Below are 16,213 nucleotides of genomic sequence, written 5' to 3' on the forward strand. Positions count from 1 at the left end.
GGGGAACTAGAATTCTGAGAGTGGAAGTCCAGAGGTCATTAAGGGGCCATAGTTCTTTTCCCCCCCCCCAAACTCTAGCAGGACTTCTGGGCTGCCAAATTAATACGAGATGTCACTTACCAGCTTTTCTTCTCTCCTGGCCTCAGTACCATCTGGATTACTGCTCTATTTACATAGAAAGAAACACCTGTGCCAAGGACCCAGAGTGTGCCTGGTGTTCCCGCGGTTGCCAGAGCACTCAGCCCCACAACCTGGTGAGTAGCCCAGAGATGTGCACGACGCAAATGGCGGCGAATGACGGAAACCTAGTGTAAATTTAGCTGCTGCTTCTGGAGTACACGGGTAGTCCTCGCGCTCACGATCACAACTGGGACCAGGTTTTTTCCATCGCTAAGCCGAGTCAGTTGCGAACCGAGTCGTTGCAAACTCTCATAAATACAGGACAGTTCCCAAGTGCCTGGATCTTGATCATGTGATATTTTGGGGGGGCGGGGAGGGAGGGGGGGAAGCTGCGACAGTCATAAGTATGAGGACTTGCTGTTAGTCCCTTTTCCCCCCCCCTCCCGTTGTAACTTTGAAGGGTCGCTAAATGGAAGTGGATTGTAAGTGGATTATAGAAACTGTGTGGATGGATGGATGGATGACAGATCAATGAGCGAAGGTCAAGGTCAAGTCCAAGGTTGTCTGAATTTTTCCCAAGGCAAGGCCTCTACAATTTGCGTGGTTGGATACTTTATTCACCATATTTAGCTGCTTGCTTTCCTGGCTGATCCCAAAGATGCTTTTTCAAGAGGCAACTGGATCTTTCTTTGTTCTTCCTTGGCAGACGTTTCACTTCTTATCCAAGAAGCTTCTTCGGCTCTGGCTGGATGGTGGGGAAGGGAAGGATTTATACTCTTTGCAGACAGCTGGTCATTTGCATTCTGTTCAGTCCTTTCAGCAGCTCGGCAAGAAGGCTCCACACCCATTTACGCTACTCAGGTGATCCCTGAGGACACAGAGAAACCTCCAAGTGGCCCCAACGACCCTCTAAAAGAAGGCAAACGACCAGCTGTCTACGAGGAATATAAAATCCTTCCCTTCCCCACCCTCCAGTCAGAGCTGAAGAAGCTTCTTGGAAGAGAAGCGAAACGTCTTCAAAGAAAAACAAGGAAGTCCTCTTGAAAAAAGCATCTTTGGGACAACCAGGATCTGGAAGACTGAGAGTCTCCATAGACATTTTCCTGACTGATGTTCTTTCTTCCTAGTGCCCCAACAGTGGCTGTCTGGGCCTGGCCCGGCTCTTAGTCGACTGTCAATCATGCCTCGCCTTTGGGGACAACAATGGTTCCCTTCCCCGAGCTTCCGGTCCATTTGGCTGGTGTGTCCAAAATGAAACCTGCATGCCCATCTCAGGTAACTGGACAGCTCCGCTTATCCCTCCAAGTCCTCGTTTTATGGTAGCCTGTCCGTGCTTTGTTGTAGGCTTGGAGAACATCAAGATATGAAGCCAGAATCCTAATAGTGTTCTATAAAGCAGGGGTTCTCAAACATGGCCACTTTAAGACTTGTGGACTTCAACTCCCAGAATTCTGGGAGTCGAAGTCCACAAGTTTTAAAGTGGCCATGTTTAAGGACCCCATGTATAAAGCAATGTTTCTCAACCTTGGCAACTTTTAAGACTTGTGGACTTCAACTCCTGCTGGCTGGGGAATTCTGGGAGTCGAAGTCCACAAGTCTTAAAGTGGCCATGTTTGAGGACCCCATGTATAAAGCAATGTTTCTCAACCTTGGCAACTTTTAAGACTTGTGGACTTCAACTCCTGCTGGCTGGGGAATTCTGGGAGTCGAAGTCCACAAGTCTTAAAGTGGCCATGTTTGAGGACCCCTTGTATAAAGCAATGTTTCTCAACCTTGGCAAGTTTTAAGACTTGTGGACTTCAACTCCTGCTGGCTGGGGAATTCTGGGAGTCGAAGTCCACAAGTCTTAAAGTGGCCACGTTTGAGGACCTCTTGTATAAAGCAATGTTTCTCAACCTTGGCAACTTTTAAGACTTGTGGACCTCAACTCCCAGAATTCCCCAGCCAGGATAGCTGGGGAGTTGAAGCCCACACATATCTTAACAGTTGCCAAGGTGGAGAGACCCTGCTACAAAGGCTCAACGTTGATTACTTACAGCATCTGGTGATCTTTCCAATGCCCTCTTTCCCTTTAGTGTGGAAAAATGACATTTTCTGTAGGAAGAAAAGCAAAATACTTCTCTTGCCAAAGGAAAATGTTATTTCCACACCCATAGGTGCTGCCAAACACCTCAGTTTGTGTTGCTGAGCAAGACAGTTGTTAAATGAGTTCTGCTTCCTTTTATGACCTTCCTTGCCCCAATTGTTAGGTGAATCACTGCAGTTGCTAAGTTAGTAACGTGGTGGTTCATTGAATCCCCCTGGACTTCGCTTGTCAGAAGATCGCAAAAGGGGATCACATGATGCTGAGTCTCTGCGACCGTCATAAATGCATATATAAGTAAAACCATTTGTCAAGCATCCTAAGTTTGCCGTAAGTGTGAAAAACGGTCATAAGTCACTTTTTCAGTGCCATTGTAACTTTGAATAGTCAGTGAATGAATGGTTGTAAGCAGTAGTGGGATTCAGCCGGTTCGCACCGCTTCGGCAGAACCGGCAGCTAATTTTTTGTTGCCCAGGCCCAGAATGGACTTCCAGAAGCAGCGTCCACACACAGAACCAGTTGTTGATCTATTTGAATCCCACCACTCCCTTCCTTCCTTCCTTCCTTCCTTCCTTCCTTCCTTCCTTCCTTCCTTCCTTCCTTCCTTCCTGTGGTGGGATTAAGCCAGTTCGCACCGCTTCGGCAGAACCGGCAGCTAATTTTTTGTTGCCCAGGCCCAGAATGGACTTCCAGAAGCAGCGTCCACACACAGAACCAGTTGTTGATCTATTTGAATCCCACCACTCCCTTCCTTCCTTCCTTCCTTCCTTCCTTCCTTCCTTCCTTCCTTCCTTCCTTCCTTCCTTCCTTCCTTCCTTCCTTCCTGTGGTGGGATTAAGCCAGTTCGCACTGCTTCGGCAGAACCGGCAGCTAATTTTTTGTTGCCCAGGCCCAGAATGGACTTCCAGAAGCACCATCCACACAGAGAACCGGTGGTTCACCTATTTGAATCCCACCACTCCTTCCTTCCTTCCTTCCTTCCTTCCTTCCTTCCTTCCTTCCCTCCCTCCCTCCCTCCCTCCCTCCTTCCTTCCTTACTTCACCTATTTGAATCCCACCGCTGGTTGTAAGCCGAGGACTCCTCATACGGCAGTGGCCACCACTGCAGGATTGAAATCAATAAAGAGTATTTGTACTTCAGGGTTGAAAGGAGATCTCCTTAGTCTGTAAGCCTGGTTATTTTCTTGCAGACGTTTCATTACCAAACATGGTAACATCATCGGTGCTAGAAAGGAGGGGGTTTGCTCCCAGGATTGAGATCCCGCCTCTTTTTTTTATCTCGTGTGCTGCCTGGGTCCCAGATAAAACCAGATTGGGGGCTTTCGTGGTGCCGTTGAAGCCGCCATCGCGATGTGAGGTCCAGGCTGCCTCTGTGTTTTCCTAACCAGCTTCCTCTTCCTTCCCCAGAACAGGCCAGATGCCAAGTGGGGAAGATATCGGGAACATACGGCTGGTGGGGGCCGCAGTCCTTCTTTATCACCTCCTTGGCCCATTGCCAGCGCGAAGATTTTTTGCCCGGCCTTCATCTGATTACCTATCAGCAGCCACGCAACGACTCCCAGCCGGACAAGGTAAAGGGTTGTTGGGGGCAGGACTCCACTGGGTTCCTCTGACTGGGGGAATTGCATAGGAGCGGTCTTTATTTAACAACCCTCAAATAAATTGCAAGGAATTCAGGCATTGGGTATTTCTGGTTTAGTGAAGAGAAGGACGAGGGGTGACACGATAGCAGTCTTCCAATATCTCGGGGGCTGCCCCAAAGAAGAGGGAGTCAAGCTATTCTCCAAAGCCCCTGAAGGCAGGACAAGAAGCAACGGATGGAAGCTTATCAAAGTGAGATCCGATCTAGAACTAAGGGGAATTTACTTATCAGGGAGAATAATTAATCAGTGGAATGGCTTCTCTCTAGAAGTTGTGGGTGCTCCATCACTATAGACGTTTAAGAAGAGGCTTGACAGCCACATGTCTGGAATGGGATAGGCCAGGGGTAGGCAACCTTGGCTCTTTTATGACTCGTGGACTTCAACTCCCAGAATTCCTAAGCCAGCATAGCTGGCTCAGGAATTCTGGGAGTTGAAGTCCAGAGATCATAAAAGAGCCAAGGTTGCCTACCCCTGGGATAGGATCTCCTGCCTGAAAGGGGGTTGGACTGGAAGACCTCCGAGGTCCCTTCCAACTCTTGTTATTCTATGCTAGATGCCCTCAGTTTACAGCTAGTCATGATGTGGTTTACAATTTGATGTGGGACCCTGCAGTCACACTGAGGGGAGGACATTATGCCTCATTAGAGTCCTGGCAGAGGGCCTGTGAGGTGCAAATCCTATTCAGTATCATCCATTGTTGGCGTAATACTTCAAAGCCTGGCAACTTTCTTGTGGGGTTATTTATGTGTCTTCCTGGGTCAAACCTTTGTTGGCGTGGTGGCGCAGTGGTTAGAAAGCAGCATTGCAGGCTAACTCTGCCAATTGCCAGCAGTTCGATTCTGACCAGCTCAAGGTTGACTCAGCCTTCCATCCTTCCAAGGTCGATAAAATGAGGACCCAGATTGTTGGGGGCAACAGGCTGACTCTGTAAACCGCTTAGAGAAGGCTGTCAAGCATCGGTGAAGCAGTATACAAGTCTTAAGTGCTATTGCTGTTGCTTACCCTAGGTCTCCATTGTCCGAAGCACCACCATCACCCTTAACCCCAGCACAGAGATGGACGTTTCGCTGGTCTACAAGGGTTTCATTCACCCCCTGGTGAGCAGCTCTGGACCTGCTGAAGACATCTCCATTTGGGCACGCATCCAGCGCCTGTTTGTGGTTGCCAAATTAGCCCGAGCCCCTGGCGCATTGGAGCTGGTAAGGACATGCTCTGTGGCTTGCATTGTGGGAAGCAAGTTTTCTCCTGAAGCTTGGAAATGTATAGCAGTGGGGGGATTACCGAAAAGGCTGACTCTGCACGCAAGCATCACCGCGAAAGAGTCATCCTACTGCAGCAGTGGGCCTGCTCTGGTTTAGAAGAGAATCCAATCTTTTGTTTGTGATCATCACGGATTCAGTCAATTGACGTGGATTTGCTGGCTGAATTAGATTAGATTTAGATACGTTTTAATCTTCCATATATTACTTTATAAGTAACTCAAGGGGGTGAATGTTCACAATATTCCTCCTTTTTTTTTAACCTACAACAATCCTGTGATGTGGGTTGGGCTGATAGAGGGGGGCTGGCCCAAAATCACCCAGTCGGCTTTCATGCCAAGGGCAGGATTAAAATTCACCATCTCCTGGTGATTTCCCAGAGTCATCTAACTGGCTTTCATGTTGAAGCTGGAACTAGAACTCACCGTCTCCTGGTGATTGGCCCAAAGTCATCCAGCCAGCTTTCATGCTGATGTTGCGACTAGAACTTACCATCTCTTGGTGATTGGTCCAAGTCAGCCAGCTGGCTTTCATGCCTGAAGTTGGGACTAGAACTCACCATCTCCTAGTGATTGATCCAAGTCAGTCAGCTGGCTTTCATGCCTAAAGTGGGACTAGAACTCACCATCTCCCAGTGATTGGTTGAAGTCACCCAGCTGGCTTTCATGCCTAAAGTGGGACTAGAACTCACCGTCTCCCGGTGATTGGTCCACGTCACCCAGCTGGCTTTCGTGCCTGAAGTTGGGACTAGAACTCACCATCTCCCAGTGATTGATCCAAGTCATCCATCTGGCTTTCGTGCCTAAAGTGGGACTAGAACTCACCATCTCCTGGTGATTGGTCCACGTCACACAGCTGGCTTCCATGCCTGAAGTTGGAACTAGAACTCACCGTCTCCTGGTGATTGGTCCAAGTCATCCATCTGGCTTTCATGCCTAAAGTGGGACTAGAACTCACCATCTCCTGGTGATTGGTCCACGTCACCCAGCTGGCTTCCATGCCTGAAGTTGGAACTAGAACTCACCGTCTCCTGGTGATTGGTCCAAGTCATCCATCTGGCTTTCGTGCCTAAAGTGGGACTAGAACTCACCGTCTCCTGGTTTCTAGGCCAGAAGTTTAACCACTAGACCAAAAAGATTCTCAGAAGGTGAATCCCTTCTGGCTTCTCCACCCAAATTCACTTCTTAGTGCCTCATTCTTTTGTCTGCTTATCCCGGGTTGCTTTCCCCGCAGGAGAAGGTGGGCAGTTGGGCAGGGCAACAGGACAAAGAGAAGCTGCTACTCCAGCGTCCTGGGGCTGAACGCCTCTTCCCCAGCCCTGAGAGAGGAAATAAGTATGCGGTGCTGGTTGAAGGCCACCTCAACAACTCCGGCAATGGACAAACCAGCGAATTGACCCTCACGTGGGATCGCACAGGGGTGCCAGGGGGCAGCGTGAGTATCTTGGCCTCGGCCTGGTATCAGCCCTGCGAGACAAACCGGGAAGCTGCCTGCAGAGGAAGACTGTATTTATTTGATTTATATCTGTCCACCTCTGAGTGGCTTCCAATAAAATAGATAAAATGAATAGATAAATAAAACGCATAATATCAAATAAAAGCCCCTAGTAGCTGATCTTTCACACGTTCAGGTCTCCAGGCCTGAATGCAAGACCATGTCTTTAGGGCCTTGCAAACAGCCAGCAGGATGGGGGCTCACCTAATCTGAGGTGGAGTAATGTTCCACAGGCTGGGTGCCCATGGACGGCTTACCTTGAAATGGACTCTACTAACGGAATCTTGCAAGACTCTACTTTTCCCTTCCCTTTTCATTTCCCATTGAATTAGACAGGAATCTCTTCCTGATCGTTAAAGGCTAGTGGGAGTTTATATTTATTAATATCAGGAAGGAAGGAAGGGGGAAGGGAGGGAGGGAGGAAGGGAGGGAGGGAGGGAGGAGTGGGGCAGGGAAAGAGAGAAGGAAGAAAGGCAAGGAGGGGAAGGAAGGAGGGAGAAGGGGGAAGAAGGAAGAGGGAGGAGAGGAGGAGGAAGGGAAAAAAAGGAAGGAGGAAGGAGAAAGGCAGTGAAGAGAAGGGGAGGAAGGAACAGAAAGAGAAAAAGAAAGTTGAGGAAGGAATATAGGCCTGCAAGAGAGGACCAGCCAGGGGATAGATTTGGGATGCTTAATCCTAGGTTGTTCTCCTTTCTGAGAACCCCGCCATCTTCCTTTGTCTAGGAAATCTCCTATTTTTTCCTGGAGCCCTATCGATCTGAGCTGTGCGCCAATTACCATTCGTGTCTAGCTTGCCTGGCTGATCAGGGCTGCGGGTGGTGCCCGCTCAGCTCCACCTGCCATCGGCGGCTCGCCTATCAGGATGATGTGGGGGGCTGTGGTCCTAGCACCGTGCGCCTCATCCTGGTCCCTGGCAACTGCATCTTGTGTGAAGACTATCGTGACTGCCACACCTGTAGCAAGGTAGGAAAAAAGGTGGGGTATTAAGGGAAAATAATCCACTCTGAAGGGAAGGAAGGGTTTGCCTGCAATGCAACGACCGGGACATCTCTCGGCTTTAAGATGGTGCAGGGTTTGTCTCCAAACGTGGCAACTTTAAGACTTGTGGACTTCAGTTCCCAGAATTCCCCAGCTAGCATTCTAGGAGCCGAAGTCCACAAGTCTTAGAGTTGCCAAGCTTGGAGTCCCCTGAGCTAGTGTATGGGATGAAAGATACCCTTGCATAGATGTTTTGAAGGACGGTTTTGCTCTCTCCCCCAGGATCCATTCTGCGAATGGCAAGTGAACAGCAGCAAAAAGGGGGATTTCCTCTGCAGTCGCCGAGGCCGTCTTAACGCTGCCATCCGCTCCCCACAAGAATGTCCCAAACTCTGCAATCAGTGAGTGTGCTGGGAAGACGGAGGCCTTGGGGATTGATTTATTACTCATTTTGTTTATGTCCCGCCTTTATTATTTTATATATAACTTAAGTAGCGAACTTATCTCATACTCCTTTCTTCTCTTGGTGAGATAGGTTGGGCTGAAAGAGACTGATTGACCCAAGGACACCCAGCTGGCTTTCATGCCTAAGGCGGGACTAGAACTCACCATCTCCTAGTGATTGGCCATAGTCACCCAGCTGGCTTTCATGCCTAAGGCGGGACTAGAACTCACCATCTCCTAGTGATTGGCCATAGTCACCCAGCTGGCTTTCATGCCTAAGGCGGGACTGGAACTCACCATCTCCTAGTGATTGGCCATAGTCACCCAGTTGGTTTTCATGCCTAAGGCGGGACTGGAACTCACCATCTCCTAGTGATTGGCCATAGTCACCCAGTTGGTTTTCATGCCTAAGGCGGGACTAGAACTCACCATCTCCTGGTGATTGGCCATAGTCATCCAGCCTGCTTTCATGCCTAAGGCGGGACTAGAACTCACAGTCTCCTGGTGATTGCCATAGTCACCCAGCTGGCTTTCATGCATCAGCCAGGACTAGAACTCAAAGGCTTCTGGTGATTGGCCCCAAATCATCCAGGATTTATCCACGGAACATCTGAAAGGCTGAGGACCAGTCTGTCTGGACCAAAGCAAGCATCATTGCTTCATCCTCTTACCTTTCTTCTCCTTAGCCAGCCTGGGTGGTAGTTGGGTTGGTGTCCGGGTTCAAATGTTGAATGTTGGCTTGGGGCTGGAAGAACACGGGTGAGGTGGGAAATGTTCCTGAGAGGCACAAAGCTCGGCATGCTCGTTTCTCCTCTCTGTCTCCCCCACCCCCTTCCAGGCGGACCACCTGCTCCGAGTGCCTCTCCAATTCCAGCCAGTGTGCCTGGTGCCAGTCCACCCGGAGCTGCTTCTTCTTTGCCGCCTACTTGGCCAAATACCCCTATGGGGATTGCCGTGGGTGGTACGACAGGTGGGTTGGAGGCGGCCGGTCCAAAGTCAGCACGGGGAGGCCGAGAAGCCGCCATCCATTCCTCCCTTAAGCACATATCTAAGGAGTCTGTCTTCTGCAGCCAGGGAGCAGGTTGAGAGAGCAGGTATCACTTAGACCAGAGGTCCCCAACCTTTCGGGCATCAGGGACCGCTTCCGTGGAGAGAGGTTTTTCCGCGGACCGAAAGGGGCGTGGTTTTGTGTGCTGCCTGCACCCCGCAGATGGGACTTTGTGCGGTTCAGTTGCTGGCATGCCGCGGCCTGGTAACCAGTCCACAGACCGGGAGGTGGAAACCTCTGTCTTAGGCATTTTCACCTGAAGGGATAGCCTCTATTAAGCCCCGATGAAGAGAGAGAAGCAGCACACATAGTCTTCGGCTTACCACCAGCTGTTTAGCAACCCTTCAAAGTTACAGCGGCACTGTAGATAGTGACTTACCACCTTTTTTTACACTTAACGGCCATCGCAGCATCCCCACAGTCACGTGATCAGAATTCGGCCACTTGGCCACTGGCATGTCTTTATCAGGGTCGCGGCATCCCGGGGGCCTGCGATTCCCCTCTTGCAACCTTCTGACAAGCAGAATCAATGGGGAAGGCAAGCTCACTTCACAGCCGTGTCACTAAATTGACAACTGCAGTGGTTCGCTTAACAGAAATTGGGGGCTCGGTTGTGGTTGTATGTTGAATACTACCTGCAACAGCTAAGGAGAGGGTGTGTTCCAGGGTGCTTATTTGGCATTGTGAGTGGCTGTTCCCACATGTCATTCAGAAGACCCCAGTGAAGATGATCTTTGTTTTCTTGTTGCAATTTATCGTCTGTCTGTCTTTCTGTCTGTCTGTTTATCTATCTATCTATCTATCTGTCTGTCTGTCTGTCTGTCTGTCTGTCTGTCTATCTATCTATCTATCTATCTTATCTATCTATCTATATCTATTCAGTCTATATCTGTCAATCTATTCAGTCTATATCTGTCAATCTATCGATCTCTATCTTTCTATATCTGTCAATCAATCAATCTATATATATATTTATCTATCTACCTATTCAGTCTATCAGTCAATCTATCTATATTCAGTCTATCTCTATCTGTCAATCAATCTATCAATCTATTTCTGTATCTATTCAATCTATCTGTCTATCTCTATCTATCTATCTATCTATCTATCTATCTATCTATCTATCTATCTATCTATCTATCTATCTATCTTAGTTTTTTGCCCTCCTATAACAGCTCTATCTTGATTTCATTTGATTAATTCTTAAAATTTTAAATGTGTGGCATTAATAAAACGCCATAAACATCAAACACTTTTTAAAGAGATTGTGGGGAAAAAAAAGACTTTTTTATCATCTACCTGAACCAAGAAGATTCCAGTAATGGAAGGAGGCCTTCAGTTGCCTGCCTCCTTAGGTCTGCCTCTCCTTGTTTGCAGTTACACAGTTAAAGGAAGAGCGGGTGGTTGTTTTTCTCTCTCTCTAAGCCAAAACCTGTTCCTTCAGGTCACTAAACCTGGACAAGGAGACTTATCACTGACTGGGGGGAAAAAAAAGTCAGAATGGCGGATTGTTTTTCTACTTGGGAGCATCTGTGAAAGCACGAAAAGATGAGAGAAAGGATTTGCTCTTTCCTTTGTTCGGATGAAAAGCTGACATTCACAGCTGATGTTAGTTTGAAAAGCTGATGTTAGTTTGTGTCTGCAGAATTGCACAAATGGGTTTCTCTTCCTACTCAGTGTCCACTCTGTGCCCCAATGCCTGGACTGCACCCGCTTCAACACCTGTCGTGAATGTTTGCAAAACTTTGAGTGCGGCTGGTGTGGCAACTCGGACAACCCAACCTTGGGCAGGTGAGCCCACTGTTTAGAATATTTAAAATTTTTTCCCTTCCTTGACCTTGCAACCGTGATGCCAGCAGACCCAGTGTGAGGGCCCGGATTTTGTTCACCAAGAGCAAAGAAAGCTAGCACCAAATGCGGGAACCATGAATCTTCATACACGGAAAGAAGAAAGGTCAGGTTTAACTTCCATGCTTTCAACATCAATTGACTAGTCCTCATGGCTTTGAATGTCTACTTAAAGGGAAGATTTTAGTCTTCTGTGTTGGTCTTGCCAGAGAGTTGCCTAGTTGTTGTTTTTTTCCCCCCCTAGCACAGGGTCCTGATTTTATTGTGTGGGGGTTTTGTTGTCGGTTATGGTAAAATCATCCAAAAGGTACACACGGAATCCTCGACTTAATGACTGGAAACTAAAACAGCCTCGCAAAACGTGACCTGTCCTCAAGGTTATGTGCTTACCCCTTAGGCCAGGTGTCTTCAAACTTGGCCCGTGCCTGGCTGAGGAATTCTGGGAGTTGAACACAAGTCATCAAAGGGCCAAGTTTGAAGACACCTGCCTTAGGCACTTGGCAAATTGTCATTTTAAAATGTTTGCACCGTCTTGTGGTCACGCGATCTCATTTTACGAGCTTCCCACAAGCAAAGTCAATTGGGGAATCCAGGTTTGCTTAACCATGTGAATCACGCACACACACATACACCACGACTTGTTTAACAACTGTGGTGGTCAGGGGTAGGCAACCTTGGCTCTTTGATGACTCGTGGACTTCAACTCCTAGAATTCCTGAGCCAGCATGGCTCAGCTTGGAAACCTCTGCCTTTCCTCTCAGCACGGCTGGCTCAGGAATTCTGGGAGTCCACGAGTCATCAAAGAGCCAAGGTTGCCTACCCCTGAAGTCTTAACTATCGTGACAAAGATAGTCATAACATCAGGTCTAGTCACACGATAACTCATTTAACGACTGCACTGCTTAGTGACTAAAATTCTGTACTACAGATAGTAGTACAGAACTACTATCTGTGGTTCACCTCAATAACTTATCGAAAGAGGTGGGGAAAAGTGACCTGTTGAATATTCATCACCAATGTACGATAAGTTGTTGAGAAGCAGAAGACCGGCTTTTTTTGTGGGGGGGGGGGGGAAAGTGATCCCAATAATTTGGTGATTCTTGTGAATTAATGGTTTGTTTGTTTTTCCTTTGACATCTTCACTAGGTGCCTCCCGGGGGACTTCTCAGGTCTCGGAACGTTCTGGAATTGCTCGGTGGCCCTGTGGGAATCCCACGGTCTGCCTCCCTCCCAGCCTGCCCAGTGGTCTTACGGGCAGTGTCCTGACGTGGACGAATGTCGGCTGGGCTTGGCCAACTGCCATCCCTTTGCCCGGTGCAAGAACACCCCGGATTCGTTTCAGTGTCACTGCAACCGAGGTTACGCCGGTGACGGGGTGGCTTTCTGCAACCAAACGTGAGTGGCTCCGGCTGTAGAAGGCTCCACACGGGGAGGAAGGCCCTGAAAGAGACGGTGGCTGGGCAGGATGAGCCCCAAAGGGTCAAAGCGCCCACAGGCTCTGACGATGGGCGCTCGGCCTCTCCCGTTTGAGAGAGGCGCTCTGTGTGTGTGTGTGTGTGTGTGTGTGTGTGTGTGTGTGTGTGTGTGTGTGTGTGGACGCTGGCTGGCTTCCGTTTCCTGCCTTCACTGGATGGGCGCTTTGTGCAAACATTGTGCTAAGCGTTCCTTCCAGACTTCAAGAAATGGGAGAGTTGCTGATTGTTCTGTTTATGCTTCTGTGTAGGAACTCTAAAGCAGTTGGCAGTTTTGTGACATCAAATTGGTACTGATTCTTGGTGACCATATAACTAGATTTTCTTCAGGAACAGGACAGTTGAAAGGGGCTTAAACTGGCTATTTTTTCTGAAGAATAGGTCCTTCCTTCCTTCCTTCCTTCCTTCCTTCCTTCCTTCCTTCCTTCCTTCCTTCCTTCCTTCCCTCCCTCCTTCCACACTTTCCTTCCTTCCTTCCTTCCTTCCTTCCTTCCTTCCTTCCTTCCTTCTTTCCCTCCCTCCTTCCCCACCTTCCTTCCTTCCTTCCCTCCCTCCCTCCTTCCCCACTTTCCTTCCTTCCTTCCTTCCTTCCTTCCTTCCTTCCTTCCTTCCTTCCTTCCTTCCTTCCTTCCTTCCCTAACCTTACCTTTCCTTCTTTCTTTCCTTCCTTCCTTCCTTCCTTCCTTCCCTAACCTTACCCTTCCTTCCTTCCTTCCCTAACCTTTCTTTCTTTCCTTCCTTCCTTCCTTCCTTCCTTCCTTCCTTCCTTCCTTCCTTCCTTCCTTCCTTCCTTCCCTCCCTCCTTCCCCACTTTCTTTCCTTCCTTCCTTCCTTCCTTCCTTCCTTCCTTCCTTCCTTCCTTCCCTCCTTCCTTTCTTCCTCCCTTCTTTTCCCTCTTCCCTTCCTTTCCTTCCTTTCCTTCCTCCCACCCTCCCTTCCTCCGTCCTTTCATCCCTCCCTCCCTTCCTTCTTTTTCCTTTCCTTCCTTCCTCCCTCCCCTCTTTTCCTTTTTCCTTCCCTCCCTTTCCCTTCCTCCCTCCCTCCCTCCCTCCCTCCCTCCTACTTTCCAGGTTTTCGGAGAGATTTACGTTTATAGTTTTATCCACAAAAGCTTTAAAGCTGTCACCTGGCAAGCTGTAATCCATTGAATCTTCGGACTTATTAAGTCCTTCGCATGGCTGGTTTCAATCAGGATATGCGCATGTGAAGAAGATGCTTGTTGCAGGGTACAGTCTGTAAGGATGCGCACGATCGTTCAAGGGAAGGAAAAAAAACCCAGCCCCAAAATGACAAAGGTTACCCTTTCATCTAAAAACCAAGGACGTTTTTATCCATTTTCTTGCAAATTCCTGCGTTTTCCTTTGGCATCTCGCTGGCTAGGGAATTCTGGGCGTTGGAAGTTCACACATCTCAAAGGTTGAGAAGCACTGAGGTAGAGATTGATGGGGATTCTCTTTTTCTCCTTCCCCCCCTCCAGGTGCTACGATGAGTGCGCCCACGGGGAATGCAGCGGGGCCCCCAACTTCACCTGTTTGTGCGACTTAGGCTGGACCACCGAACTCATCACCGGGGCGACCCCTCCACCGAGCGGGGTGCAGTGCAACCTGGATTGTGGGTGCCATTTCCACAGCACCTGCAACATCAAGGGTCCGGGTTTTTGTGATGAGTGTCAGAGTGAGTGTCAACCTCCCCAGCCATTCTTTCAGGAAGCCATGGCTGTGTTGTGTTTCCAGTTTTACGGAGCACCATCAGTGTACACAGGAGTTTAAAACAGGCCTGTGAAATTTAGAGCTGAAGACACACACCCCCACCCACACACTCCTAGGACTAATGGATAAGTAGCATAAAAACATGAATTGGGGTCTTTCGCCTTTAGTGAAAATTAAAATTAAGGACAGGGTTTTTCCTCCTGGTCTACATTTAGTCTGGTTTTCCCGTTGGGTTACACAGGGTCCTCCAGTTACGACCCTGATGCAGCCTGCCCATCACGGCTGTAACTTCTGATAGTCTTAAAACTGACCAGTCGCAAAACCGACTCAGTCGGACGGCCTTTTTACGGTGGCCGTTAAGTGAATCATTGTGGTCACTGAGTGAATCCACAGTTGCTAAGTTGCCGAGTGCTGGCGTTGTGGTCGCGTGACCGTAGGGGAGGGGCCTGACCCATCACAACTTCAAATCCAGGTTGTAATTAAACCCCAGGTGGGTCCATGAGAACTTCGGCCAGCCTCTAAGGGATTGGTCATAAATTGTGGACTTCCTGTAATCGTTGCAGTTTGATTGCAACTTTTGGAAGCCTCGGGGGCTAAACTTTAGGACTGGCAGGTGGCCTTGGACCCCTTGTAGATTCCAGGCAAGGGGCTCATCCTGTCTTTCGCCCCCTTATTGTTTCACTCCCCCCGTTTTTCTCTCTCTCTCTGCAACTGTCTTTCTCCGGACTGGCCGGCCCAGACTGGACGTATGGGGAACGCTGCCATCTCTGCCGGCCAGGCAGCTACGGGAATGCCACCACCCAGAGCGGCTGCCGGCAGTGCGCCTGCAATGGGCACGGCCTGGAGGAGAGGGGCTATTGCCACAGCGTCACGGGAGCCTGTCACTGCACCCCGCCCACCGAAGGGCTGCACTGTGAGCGCTGCGCTCCCGGCTACTCGGGGGACCCCAGGTGAGAGGGCGGGACTGGGACCCCGTCTCTGGAATGGCTTGGAATAAAGTCTCACTTCCCTTTCCCTCCCTCCCTCCCTCCCTCCCTTCCTTCCTTCCTTCCTTCCTTCCTTCCTTCCTTCCTTCCTCTCTTCCTTCCTTCCTTCTCTCCCTCCCTTCCTTCTTTCCTGTTTTTGATATTAAAATATAAACTCCCACTAGCCTTTAATGATCAGGAAGAGATTTCTTTCTAATTCAGTGGGAAAGGCAAAGGGAAGGGAAAACTCCCCTCCCCTCCTTTCCTTTCCTTCCCTTCCCCTTCCCTTCTCTTCCTTCTTTTCCTTTCCTCCTTCCTTCTCTTCTCTTCTTCCTTTCCTTTCCCCTTCCCCTTCCCTTCTTTTCCTTTCCTCCTTCCCTTTCTCTTTCCATTCTTCCTTTCGTTTCCTTTCCTTTCCTTTCCTTTCTCTTTTCCCTTCCCCTTCCCCTTCCCTTCCCCTTCCTTCTTTTCCTTTCCTCCTTCCTTTCTCTTCCTTCTTTCCTTTCCTTCCTTCCCTTCTCTTCTTTCCTTTCCTTCCTTTCCCCTTTCCTCCTTCCCTTTCCTTCCTTCCTTCCTTTCCTTTCCTTCCTTCCTTTCCTTCCTTTCTTTCCTTTCCTTTCTTTCCTTTCCTTCCCTTTCCTTCCTCTCCTCTCCTCCTCCCCTCTCCTTTGCCTTTCCTTTCCTTCCTTCCTTCCTTTCCTTTCCTTTCCTTTCCTTTCCTTTCCTTTCCTTTCCTTCCTTTCCTTCCTTCCTTTCCTTTCCTTTCTCTTTCTTTCCTTTCTTTCCTTTCTTTCTTCCTTTCCTTCCTTTCCTTTCCTTTCCTTCCTCTTCCTTCCCTTTCCTTTCCTCTCCTCCCCTCCCCTCTCCTTTCCTTTCCTTTCCTTCCTTTCCTTTCCTTTCCTTTCCTTCCTTTCCTTTCCTTTTTCCTTTCCTTTCCCTTTCCTTTCCCTTTCCTTTCCTTTCCTTTCCTTTCCTTTCCTTTCCTTTCCTTTCCTTTCCTTTCCTTTCCTTTCCTTTCCTTTCCTTTCCTTTCCCTTCCCTTCCCTTCCCTTCCTTCCCTTCCCCATTTCCTTTCTTTCTTTCCCTTCCTTCCTTTCCTTTCCTTTCCTTCCTTTCCCTCTCCTTTCTCCCCCTTTCCTTTCCTTTCCTTTCC

General features: G+C 49.0%; 1 protein-coding gene across 1 annotated transcript in view; it reads left to right on the forward strand.

Moving 5' to 3' along the window:
- Positions 1 to 15,049, forward strand: part of LOC308679276 (multiple epidermal growth factor-like domains protein 8) — a gene marked incomplete at its 3' end in the record, with an annotated part of 28,435 nt that extends 13,386 nt beyond the window's left edge. Inside the window, exons 12-23 of the mRNA XM_081346882.1 lie at positions 147 to 254; positions 1,248 to 1,395; positions 3,611 to 3,774; positions 4,854 to 5,045; positions 6,339 to 6,539; positions 7,320 to 7,559; positions 7,857 to 7,975; positions 8,857 to 8,988; positions 10,744 to 10,857; positions 12,061 to 12,309; positions 13,864 to 14,060; positions 14,835 to 15,049. Of these exons, the coding sequence (XP_081203008.1) occupies positions 147 to 254; positions 1,248 to 1,395; positions 3,611 to 3,774; positions 4,854 to 5,045; positions 6,339 to 6,539; positions 7,320 to 7,559; positions 7,857 to 7,975; positions 8,857 to 8,988; positions 10,744 to 10,857; positions 12,061 to 12,309; positions 13,864 to 14,060; positions 14,835 to 15,049 (2,079 nt within the window). The remainder of the gene's footprint in view (positions 1 to 146; positions 255 to 1,247; positions 1,396 to 3,610; positions 3,775 to 4,853; positions 5,046 to 6,338; positions 6,540 to 7,319; positions 7,560 to 7,856; positions 7,976 to 8,856; positions 8,989 to 10,743; positions 10,858 to 12,060; positions 12,310 to 13,863; positions 14,061 to 14,834) is intronic.
- Between the last annotated feature and the right edge of the window lie 1,164 nt (positions 15,050 to 16,213).

The sequence above is a fragment of the Vipera berus genome (genome assembly GCF_964194415.1).
Source record: "Vipera berus genome assembly, contig: HAP1_SCAFFOLD_119, whole genome shotgun sequence".
In the NCBI taxonomy this organism is placed as follows: Eukaryota; Metazoa; Chordata; class Lepidosauria; order Squamata; family Viperidae; genus Vipera; species Vipera berus.